Source organism: Hippopotamus amphibius, chromosome 2 (assembly GCF_030028045.1).
Source record: "Hippopotamus amphibius kiboko isolate mHipAmp2 chromosome 2, mHipAmp2.hap2, whole genome shotgun sequence".
Taxonomy (NCBI): Eukaryota; Metazoa; Chordata; class Mammalia; order Artiodactyla; family Hippopotamidae; genus Hippopotamus; species Hippopotamus amphibius.
The window spans coordinates 186,401,066-186,413,944 of NC_080187.1; the positions used below are offsets into that span (position 1 = coordinate 186,401,066).

At 35.8% G+C, this 12,879-nt stretch overlaps 1 protein-coding gene across 9 annotated transcripts in view; it reads right to left on the minus strand.

The window, feature by feature from the left end:
- The window catches only part of UBR1 (ubiquitin protein ligase E3 component n-recognin 1), a 154,756-nt gene that overhangs the window by 102,050 nt on the left and 39,827 nt on the right, over positions 1 to 12,879 (minus strand). For all 9 annotated transcript variants that reach the window (XR_009051332.1, XR_009051331.1, XM_057721874.1 and 6 more), the window contains one exon: positions 4,846 to 4,956. Coding sequence is in view for 7 of the 9 variants with exons in the window: in XM_057721874.1 (XP_057577857.1) it covers positions 4,846 to 4,956 (111 nt within the window). In the remaining 2 variants the exon portion in view is untranslated. The remainder of the gene's footprint in view (positions 1 to 4,845; positions 4,957 to 12,879) is intronic.

Genomic DNA, 12,879 nt, shown 5'->3' on the forward strand with positions numbered 1-12,879 from the left:
TTACCTAAAAAAACTTTCCAGCTGGGGAACTGTGTTGAATCTGTAGCTCAATTTGGGGAGCACAGCCTTTAATATTGTGATTTATAATAAGAAAAATCTTCATCCCAGTTTCTGGCACAGAGCTGTGGGCTTGAGCCTTCAACCTGTGGAATATGATGCTTTCTCCAGGTAGACAGTGTTAGAATTGAATTAAATTTGTGGGATACCTGGTCAGGGTCTGTGGAGAACTGAGTTAACTGCTTGATGGTATTAGAAAAAAAACAATGGACTGCTATTATTAACAATGCGAAGACTTCTGATCCAGAAACATGGGATGTTTTTCCATTTATTTAGATCTTCTTTAATTTCTTTTTTAATTAATAAATTAACTTATTTATTTATTTATGGCTGTGTTGGGTCTTCTTTGCTGCACACAGGCTTTTCCTAGTTGTGGCGAGCAGGAGCTACTCTTCGTTGCGGTGAGCAGGCTTCTCATTGCACTGGCTTCTCTTGTTGTGGCGCAGGGGCTTAGTTGCTCTGAGGCATGTGGGATCTTCCAGGGACCAAGGATCGAATCCTTGCCCCTGCATTGGCAGGTGGATTCTTAACCACTGTGCCACCAGGGAAGTCCCAAGATCTTCTTTAATTTCTTTCAACAGTATTTTATAGTTTTCAGAATATAAATTTTGTACTTCTTTTGTTAAATTTATTCCTAAATATTTTATTCATTTTGATTCTATGGTGAATGAATTTTTTTTTGACATTTAATATATTTAACTCAATATATGTAAAATTCATGATTTCAATATGTGACCAATATAAAAATTATTAGTGGTATAATTTACATTCTTTTTTTATATACAAGGCTTCAAAACCTGGTATGTAGTTTACATTTACAGCACATCTCAATTGAGACAGGGCACATTTCAAGTGTTCAGTAGCCACAAGTGGCTACTGGACACTGTACTGGACATAACAGAGCTAAACTGAGGAAGTGTAATACACACAGAGGTCTCTAAACACATAAAAGATCTACTACTGCTAAACTCTTTCCAGGCAACAAAGCTTTCAGCCCCTGCATACTTGTCCTCTGGATACAAAAGGATGCAACAGACACTTTAAAATGACTACTTGTCTCTTCCTTAGATCAGATAAATTCTGAGGTAAGCCCCATTCCACTCTATTTTTCTTCCCATTACATTTATATATCACTGAGTTGAATTTATTTGAAGTATCAAGACATGCACATGTTAGCACAAACTAAGATCTGATTACATCTAAATATGCCTGCACTAAGCCAGAATTGTAACACAACAGTACTTAGTTAAGTAAAATCTTTGTAAATCTGCTTCCCTAAATTTGGGACACTGAGAAACAATTAGAAAAATGCAACACTGTCCTTAGAAACTGTACTTGTTGAAGGAGCAGATATTCAACAAAAGTCTGTCAATAACCATAAGTAAAAGTAAATGCTAAAAATATTTTAATCCAAGAAAGAAAATATATTCTTGTGAAAATATTTAGGTTTGCCAAAATTGTCTTGTTAAAGCAAGACAGTTTATGCCATGTCCAATTATTTGTTACATGATTTCTGTGCAAATCTTTATAACTGAACAAAGCCTCAGTCCTAAAATGTACCTCTTTAAATTTATCCAAACTCAATCAGAAGAGTCCATTTGAATTTATTGTTTTACAGAAACATTAGAATCTATTTCTTTTTATATTTTTTTCTTCCAGTTTTGAGATACAACTGACAGACAGCACTGTATAAGTTTAAAGTGTACAGGCTAATGATATGACTTAAATACTTCATGAAATGATTACCACAATAAATTTAGTCAACATCCATCAAGTCATATAGATACAAAATATAAGAAAAAAATATTTTTTCCTTGTGATGAGAACTTAAGATTTACTCTCTTAACAACTTTCACATATAACACATAGCCATGTTAATTATTTTAATCATGTTGTACATTATATCCCCAGCACTTATTTATTTTACTGGAAGTTTGTACTTATTGACCACCTTCATCCAATTTCCCCTCCTTCCACTCCCTGCCTGTGATACCACAAATCTGATCTCCTTTTTTATGAATTTGTTTTTGAAGTATAACTGACCTATAATACTATGTTAGTTCCTGGTGTACACCATAGTGATCTGATATATATTTGATAATAAATGTATATTCTATACATTTCAAAATGGTCACCGTTAAGTCTAGTCACCATCTATCACCATACAAAGATACTATATAATTATTGCCTATACACCCACACTGTACACTTCATACCTATAACTTACTTATTTTGTAACCGAAAGTTTGTACCTCTTAATCTCCCTCACCTATTTCTCTCCTCCCCCCAGTCTCATCCCCCTAAGCAAACACTTGTTCTTTGTATCTGTGACTCTGTTTCTCTTTAGTTATGTTTGTTTATTTGTTTTGTTCTTTAGATTCCACATATAAGTGAAATTATACAGTATTTGTCTTTGTCTGATTTATTTCATTTAGCATAATCCTGTCTAGGTCCATCAATGTTGTCTTAAATGGCAAGATTTCATTATTTTTTATGGCTGAGTAATATTCCATCATCTGTATGTATGTATATATACACAGACACACACCACACTGTCTTTATTCAGCTATTGATGGGCACTCAGGCTGATTCCATATTTTGCCTATTGTAAATAATACAATGAACATAAGGGTGCATATATCTTTTTGAATTAAATAAAATTTGCACTTTTTTAAATTTCATCTTTGTATTGTTCATTACTAATGAACAGAATACAAGTAATTTTCGTATAATTATCTCATATCCTGCAATTGTGCTGAACTTGTTTATTAGTTCTAATAATGTTTTAGTGGATTCCTTAGGATTTTCTATATACAAAATCATGTCATTAGCAAACAGAGCTACTTTTACTTCTTCCTTTCCAATCTGGGTGCTTTTTATTTCTTTTTCTTGCCTAACTGTCCCACTAGAATCTCCATTACAATACTGAATGGATATGCTCTGTGGCAAAAGCAGCATCTGCCTTATTCCTGATCTTAGGGGAAAGTATCCAATATAATTATACAATAGTTGTGAGTTTTTCATAAATGCCCTCTAACAGGTTAAGGAAGTTCTATTAAAAGTTTAAGTCTTTTTACTGTGAAAGTGTGTTAGATTTAGTCAAATGATTTTGCTGCACCTACTGAAATGATCACGTGGCTTTGTTTTTTATTCTATTTATATAATGTATTACACTAACTGATTTTCAGATGTTAAACTATGTACTTTATTTTACATCATAGGAGGAGGCTCATTATGCCTTATCAACCCAATACTCATAATGATGCTAATATTGATGACTGTTTTCAGGTGACAGCAGTATGATGCACCCCCCCCCCCCACTGTACAGTTTTGTTTTCCCCTTATGACTAGCAAGTAATCTTTGAGATGGTACTTTAGAACCATGTCAATACTATTCCTCATTAACTCAAGTTTTAAGGGTTTTAGGGTCCATTAATGATTATCTAAATCAAATATTTCCTTAGGGCTTGCAAAATGTTGATTTTTCTAATTCTATTATTCCTTCTCTACTAGCTGGCATTCCTCTAGAAAGAGGAGCTTTACCTCATGAACTGGCAATACTTGCTTACAATGAAATACAATTCCTATTGAAAAGGTAGAATAAATGTTTAGTCTATTCCCTTCAGTTACCAGTTTTTAGAGTAAGGATATGATATAATAACCACTGCCATGGCAACAAACAAGTTTTATTCTATTTAGTTCTCATATAAGTTTCGTTATTAGGAACTCATGGATTTTTATATATTAAGTATGATTCAATCAATCATAGTGGTTACTTATTGTTTTTCTGACGCCCCAATTGTCCAACTCAGGTCAATGAGAACCTTTTCAAACTGGGCTTTAGGTTCTTTTCACACAAACCCATCATCAGAAGCCTACCTTATCTATTCCCTAACTCATATGTGGAATCAGGTATTTTTACAAAAAGCCCTGATTTCTTTTGGTGGGAAATGGTACTTAAGAGATCAAAATACAGACCCTATGGGTATTCAACGCTACAGAGTTATCAAGAATGGTTTAAAAAGTACAAAAATTATTTATTCCTTAAGTTTTGAAAAGGATTCCTCTGTGAAACTATTTGAGCATGACATTTTTTTAGGAAACACTTTCTTACAACAATTTTCTAAATTTCTCCAATGGTTATTGACCATTGAACCAATGGTTCAAGTTTTCTCTGTTTTTGAATAAATTAAGGCACTTAATCTGTCTGATAAAAGAATCTATTTTCAAATGTATTTGCAAGGAGTCATATAAAAAGCCTTTTATAATCCTTCTATATCTGTGGTTCTATGGTTATTTCCCCATTCTCCTCTTTTAATTGTCTACATCTGGGCTTGCTCACAGTTTTTTTTCTTGATTACAATGTATAGTGGAAAAACAGTTTGTTGACTTTTTTTCTTTAAGAAAAGCAATTACGGAATTTATATGTCAATTCTACTGTTTCCTAATTCACTGTATTCTCCTTCTATCTATTAATAACTACTTCCATTTTCTCTTTTAGGTTAATATATTGTTTACTCTTACTTATCAAATTGACTGCTTAACAAAAAACATTCTAAGTTCATCTCTTCATTGTAAATTCATTCCTTCTTTAGATAATTACACAGAATATATTATTAAATCCTTAAATTCTCTACAGTCAAATAAAACTCCTTATATTTAAACGTTAGAACATAAAAATTAAGATTCTCAATAGAATTCAGCTTAACCCATACACATAACACTTATTTCTATTTAATTTCATCAAGCTTAAAATAGTTAGCAATTAAAAAATAGTAATATTCTTACCTCTTTTGTGGTACCTGCTCTTCCAGGTTCATGACTTACACAAAAAGGGCCAGTTTTCCATGCTTCTGTGTCCCCACAGTCACAAAATCCTCCTCCAGTAGAAGTGTGCATCTGATAAATGAAAAATGAGTTTGTCTTAATTTCAAAACATATTACAAAGCAAAGAAAGGTAAAGATGACTCAAATGTTTCCCACTATTTCAGCCTTAACTGCCTCTAACGTTACAGATATATATCAAAAAATATTTTGATTACTCAACAAAAAAAATCCTTAATACCTAATCATGACAAAAGTGGATCTTCAAAATTGATAAATTTTTGAAATATATTCAAAATTTTTAAATAATAGTTTTTAAAACTTTGTACTAATGGAGAAGAACAGATTGTGACACATGCAAAAAATAATCTATATTTCACCCAGAATGCTTGAGTAGATTTTATGATTAAACTTTTTTTAAATCATTATAATGATACTTGTATAAGTACTTAAGAAATGTATAAAGTATTTTCATCTATATTGATGTTCCACAGCAACTAAAACTTATTCACAACATTTTCCCTCTTAGGGTTCCTGTAAAAAAAATTATCTAAAATATACCAGTTTAGATAGAGAAGGATGACAATGACCTAAATCTGAATCTTCCCCAAACCCTTCCCCCTCCAAAGCATAAGCTAACAAGAACAAACAAAGCCACACATGATCCATGTCTGCAAGATTACTAGGAGACAAAAAATAAATACCACGACCTTCAAATGACTTGTTTTATCAGAGTTCCTGTTGCCTATCACTTCAAGCCTGTGGATACAGACAACAGGAGAGGGAAGCTTAAGAGACCCCATGAAAGAGAACAGAAGGGTAGAAAGGACTTAGATCAAGCACAGACAAAATCATACCCCAAAAGAGAAAGCCCTAAGCCAAGGGACAAATACTGAACACAGGTTGGACTTGGTGGTTCACAGGGAGAAAGACCAAAAGTGAGCAGGACCAGAAGTGGTCAACTCAGAAAAGCATTACTTTCGGCAGAAATGAAATACATTTTAAAAAGGTGGTAAACTCTTATAGATGGGGCAGTAAATGAAAAAAGTAAATAAGAAAATTTAATGATCCTATGAAACACGAGAGAAACAAGACATGCCAAACCCTCCCCACCCCTCCCCACCATCACCAATATCATCTATAAAAGAAATTACAAGGACTTCCCTGGTGGTACAGTGGTTAAGAATCTGTCTGCCAATGCAGGGGACATGGCTTCAATCCCTGCTCCAGGAAGATCCCACATGCTGTGGAGCAACTAAGCCCTGTGCCACAACTACTGAGCCTGCACTCTAGAGCCTGTGCTCCACAACAAAAGAAGCCACTGCAATAAAAAGCCTGTGAACCACAATGAACAGTAGCCATGCTCGCCACAACTAGAGAAAGCCTGCATGGAACAACAAAGACCCAATGCAGCCAAAAAAAAAGAAAAAAGAAAAGAAATTACATAAAGGAGAGTAGAACTGACAAAAGAGAGAACTTGTGAATCTTAACCATGAAATGAAAAAAAACTGAAAAAAGTACACTAAGTCCACACAAAACTATTGCAAAAAGAAAGCCAAAAAATGCAAATAAAAGCCAAAACCCAATTATGAAGCTGAAGAAAACTAACACGACACTCCAAACTGAATTACACAGCCTCGAACAAGCATTAAAAACCCTTGGTCATACTGAAACACCTTTAATCATAAATACAAAAACTAAGAACAGAAACAGACAAAAAAATAGGAGTAAATAAAATGAGACTCGAATGAACTCAGAGGAAAAAAACAGAAGAAAACAACATCATACCAGAAATGTATTTTAAGTTACAAGGTGCCCAAGAAAACAGACTCAAATGAAAAGTTAATAAATAGCACTGAAACAAAGCAGGAAAACAAGAGAATGAAAATAAGATGAAGTAAAAAAAACAAAACAGGGTCAGAGAAAAAGTGGTTGAAATAGAAGATAGGCCTAAGACAGGCAGATGAGTATAACTGGAGTCACCAAAGAAAAATCAAGACAATGAAACAGAGATAATATTTAAAAGTGTAACCTAAGAAAACTTCCTGGAAATAAAAGACCTGAATCTACACATCGAAAGAGCCATGAGTGACTGAGAAAAAAAATCACTCAGTGTGATCAACTCCAAAATATATCTGCCTAAAACTATTAGACTTTCAAGATAAAAGTCCTGGGATTTCCTAGGTGGCACTGTGATTAAGAATCCGCCTGTCAATGCAGGGGACACCGTTTCGATCCCTGGGCCAGGAAGATCCCACACACCATGAAGCAACTAAGCCCATGAGTCGCAACTACTGAGCCCATGTGACAAAACTATTGAAGCCCATGCGCCTAGAGCCCATGCTCTGCAACAAGAGAAGCCACCGCAATGAGGAGCCTGCGCACCATAATGAAGAGTAGCCCCTGCTCACCACAACTAGAGAAACCCTGTGTGCAGCAACAAAGACCCAACTCAGTCAATAAATAAATAAATTAATTAAAAACATAAAAGTCCCAAGGCCTTAGGCAAAAAGATGAAATAACATAATCACAAGAAAATTAGACTGGCATCAGACTTCTCAAGAACAACACATTAAACAATAGCAGAGCAGCATTTTCAAGCAAAAAAACTGCAAACCAAGGATATTATCTACAGCCAAGTTATAAAAATATAATTTTGAACATGTCAGAACTTAAGGAACACAGTATACATGCAGCCTTCCTGAGGAATCTACCTGATCAGCAAACTTTTTATATTAAGGAAGAGATAGTCAATATTCTAGGCTTTGCAGGCCATAGAATCTCTGTTGAGTTACTCCATTCTACTCTTGCAGTGAAGCAGCAGCCACAGACAATAAATAAATGAACAAGCATGGCTATGTTGCAATGAGACTTTATAGGCACTGAAATTTTAATTTCATATAATTTTCATTTATCATGAAATATTATTCTTTTCATCTTTTTTCCCAACCATCTGAAAATAAAAAAACCAAGCTTAGGGACTTCCCTAGCAGTCCAGTGGTTAAGACACTGCACTTCCACTTCAGGGCTCACAGGTTCGATCCCTGGTCAGGGAACTAAGATCCCGCATACCTTGCAGTGCAGTCAAAAGAAAAAAACGAAAACATCAAGCTTAGCTTGCAGGCCATACAAAAATAGGTGGCAAGCCAGATTTGACCCACAAACTGTAGTTTACTGACCCCTAGAAGTTAAGCTTCAGCTCACCAAGCAGTAACTAGGGAAACTTCAGAAAGAGGACAGATGGTGACATTTTATGTATTTAACTATAGCGCTAAGAACAAATCAAGGGTGTTAAAAGATACATGGATAGAAGAATGTAAATATTATATGATCTCACAATCAGAAAGACTACAACTAAAAAATGGAAGAAGAGAAAGAGAAAGCAACATAAGATTATCAACTATTAAATAGGTAAAAGGAGGCAGTCAAAGATACCATTAAACTGACAGACTAGATAATAAAAAGGTAAGGAAGTAAAAAGGAACTAAAGGCAATATAAAAAGTATTAGCACAAACATTATTACTAGAACAAAAGTAACAAAAGAAATTAAAATACACAAATCAATTTTATATACTGAAGCATGCTAAACTCATCCATAATTACTAAAAATGTAGTTGTTTCAAAAGAAAGTAAAAGCATAACCTTAGTATAGGGAATGTCATGGAAGCAAGGCACAAAATCCAGAAGCATTAAAAAAAATCTGGCAAATTTAACAACATATAAAGTGTCAATAAGGTAAATGATACAGCAAAAATCAAGTTTAGAAGACAGAAAACAGATTTTATACAGTCAAAACATAAACTTAATTTATGATCCACAATATCATTCTGAGGTTACCCAAGAGAAATCAAAACAATTGCCCACACAAAGACATGTACTTGAATGTTTGTAGCGGCTTTATTTAAAAGCTGGAAACAAGTCAAATATTCATCAACTGATGAACAGGTAGTATATTGTGGCATATACATTCAATGGCATACTACTCAACAATAAAAAGGAACAAACTGCTGATACACGAGAGGACCTCAAAGGCATTAAGCTAAGCGAGTATAACCAGATAGGAAACACTATATACTATATGATATCACTTATATGACATTCTGAAAAGTCAAAACTATAGGGACAGAAAACAGATCAGTAACTTCCAGGAGCTGGGGATAAGTGGGCAAGAGGACTGCCTGCAAAAGGGCACTAGAGAACTTTTGGGAATGACACAAATGTTTTATATCTTGATTACTGTGGTGGTTACTCAACTGTATGTGACTGTGAAAACACATGGAACTATATACTTAAAAGGGTACATTTTATTGTATATAAATTATATCTCAAAAAATCTGACTTAAAAATTAAGAATTATTAAAGACAAGCATAGTAAGAGAAAATATTGTAAAGTATACAACATAGCAGTAAGAAAAAGAAAAATAAGTAAAGGATAGAAACAGGCAATACACAGAAGACATTAAACATACAATTAAAAAATGAAAACATGTTAATAATACTAGTAATAGAAGTACAATGTAAAATGAGATTATCTGATTAACAGATTGGGAGAAAGTAAAAAGACTGATTAAATAAACCTTGGAGACAGGTGTAGAGAAAGAACATTGTCATATCCTTTTAATGGGACTGCAAATTGATATAGCAATTCAGGAAAAACATTTGGCAGAACCTATCAAAATTTAAAATGCACATACCCTTCAATCCAGAAAATCTACCTCTAAGAATCTAGTCTCAAGTACTCTTGAATATATACACTGGTTTATATTAAAATAAAGGTATATGTGTATGTTCCATTATTTGTTGATCAGTGAAAAACTAGAAACGTAATTATCTAGAAAAGGGAGATGGGTTAAATATATGATGACATATTCCCACAAAGGAATACATGCAGCAATTAAATAAGGCAAGAGTTATTGTATGTATCAACACAGAATTATCTCCATGAGATATTAAGTTAAAAACAAGTTGCAGGGGGGACTTCCCTGGTGGAGCAACTAAGCCCGTGAGTCACAACTACTGGAGCCTGAGCTCCTAGAGCCCATGCTCTGCAATAAGAGAAGCCATCACAATAAGAAGCCTGTGCACTGCAACAAAGAGTAGCCCTCACTCGCTGCAACTAGAGGAAGCCCACGAGCAGCAATGAAGACTGAATGCAGCCAATAAATAAATAAATAAAATGTTTTTAAAAAGTTGCAGGGAGTTCCCTGGTGGCCTAGTGGATAGGATTCTGGGATTTCACTGCCATATCCCGGGTTCAATCCCTCATCCTGGTCAAGTAACTGAGATTCTACAAGCTGTGTGTGTGGCGTGGCCCAAAAAAAAAAAAGAAAAAAGGTTGCAATACAAAATATATAGTAGGATCCCATTTATACACACATACAAACATCCCTCCTAAACATACAAATATAATATGCGTGTACATGTTTTTAAATACATAACGATCTGTAAGGATGTGCACTAAATTGTGCTTAGTTTAACAAAAAAAGTAAGATGGGACAGAAAGGCAACAATAATTTTTATTTGTATTCTATATTATTTGAATTTTTAAAAGGTAAGTTTTATTGTATCGACTAAGTAAAAAATTTTTTAATGTTGTGTTTCAAAGACAATATATGAATATAAATTCTCAACATGCAGGATTATAACAGCTTGTTAAAACAAACCCTGACTGTTTTTTTTATAATTAAATCTTAGACATCAGCTCTGCCTATGATCATAACACTGCCTATGATCTGCCCTTTTGATCCTAACACTTCATTTCAACAAACGTTTGTTGAAAGCCTCTACTTTCCCAAGTACTATGACAGACACAGGAGGCACAAAGCACATGAGACCTGGGCCTTGTCCTGAAGTACTCACAGTCCAGTGAGGATGAAGGACACATAAATACATCACTGCAATTTACTAAATGAAGATAGAGGCATATACAAGAAAGGGACAGAGAAAAAAGATTGTTACTGGGCTCTGTTTTCTTCTCCAGATTTACTCTAAGTGAATCTGGAATGTGTTTAATAAAAAAGTAACAAAGGGAATTCTCTGGCAGTCCAGTGGTTCGGACTCCGTGCTTCCACTGCAGGAAACATGGGTTCAATTCCTGGTCAGGGAACTAAGATCCTGCAAGCTAGGCAGGGCAGCCAAAAAAAAAAAAAAAAGTACCAAAGTTTCAAGCTGGCCCAGTTTTTGGTATCACCTTCCACACTAAAAGAAGACCCTAGTTAGGTGAACTCAGCCACTATTTTGGTTCTATTTGATCAAAGTTATATTATTCTGATAATATAATTTTGGCTTCTCAGAACTTAAAATACTCATTAAATCAAAGAACTTGGTCCTGTCAGCAAGAACTATGGCAAAATAAACAACCAAAGACCTTGTTCCATTACCCAGGAAGATGACAAAGTTAAACAGCAATACAAGGGTGTTCCATATTTGCCATTCCAAATTAAGCAAAGACAAACAACTTTAAGAACAATCAAGAAGGGAGAAGAATCAAGATGGGGGAGTAGGAGGATGTGCACTCACTCCCTCTTGCAAGGGCACCGGAATTACATCTAACTGCTGAACAATCATCGACAGAAAGACACTGGAACTCACCAAAAAAAACCACCCCACATCCAGAGACAAAGGAGAAGCTGCAATGAGACAGCAGGAGGGGCGCAATCGTGTTAAAATCAAATCCCATAAATGTTGGGTGGGTGACTCACAAGCTGGAGAACAGTTATACTGCAGAAGTCTTGAGGGTTCTGAGCCCCACGTCAGGCTTCCTAACCTGGCGGTCCAGCAACGGGAGGAAGAATCCCCAGAGAATCAGACTTTGAAAGCCAGCGGGATTTGATTGCAGGACCTCCACAGGACTGGGGGAAATGGAGACTCCACTCTTGGAGGACACACAAAAACGTGTGCTCACCAGGACCCGGGGGAAGGAGCAGTAACCCCATAGGAGACTGAACCAGACCTACCTGCTGGTGTTGGAGGGTGGCCTACAGAGGTGGGGGACAGTTGTGGCTCACCGAGGAGGCAGGGGCACTGGCAGCAGGGGTTCTGAAAAGTGCTCATTGGTGTGAACCCTCCCAGAGGCCACCATTAGCTCCACCAAAGACCCTGTAAGCTCCAGTGCTGGGTCACCTCAGGCCCAAACAACCGCCACGGTGGGAACACAGCCCCACCCATTGGCAGACAAGCAGATTAAAGTGTCACTGAGCTCCACCCACCAAATCGGATTAAAGCTTTACTGAGCTCCAGGCACCCAGACCAACCCACCACCAGTCCCTCCCATCAGGAAGCACCCATGAGCCTCCTAGACAGCTTCCTCCACAAGAGGGCAGACAGAAGAATCAAGCAGTATCACCAGTATTTCATCTTGTGGAACTGAAAAACACAGCCACAGAAAGACAGCGAAAAGGAAAAGGCAAAAGGCTTTGTACCAGATGAAGGGACAAGATAAAACATCAGAAAGACAACTAAAGGAAGAGGAGATAGGCACCATTCCAGAAAAAGAATTCAGAATAATGATGGTGAAAATGATCCAGGACTTTGAAAAAAGACTGGATGCAAAGATCGAAAAGCTGCAAGAAAAGTTTACCAAAGACCTAGAAGAATTAAAGAACAAACAAACAGAGATATGCAACACAATAACTGAAATGAAAAATACACTAGAAGGAACCAATAGCAGATTAACTGAGGCAGAGGGGCAAATAAGTGAGCTGGAAGACAGAATGCTGATAATCACCGATGCAGAAAAGAATAAAGAAAAAAGAATGAAAAGAACTGAAGACAGCCTAAGAGACCTCTGGGATAATGTTGAACGCACCAACATTCGCATTATAGGGGTCCCAGTTGGAGAAGAGAGAGAGAAAGGACCTGAGAAAATATTGGAAGAGATTATAGTTGAAAACTTCCCTAACATGGGAAAGGAAATAGCTTCCCAAGTGCAGGAAGTGCAGAGAGTCCCAGGCAGGATAAATCCAAGGAGAAACACACCAAGACATATAGTAGTCAAA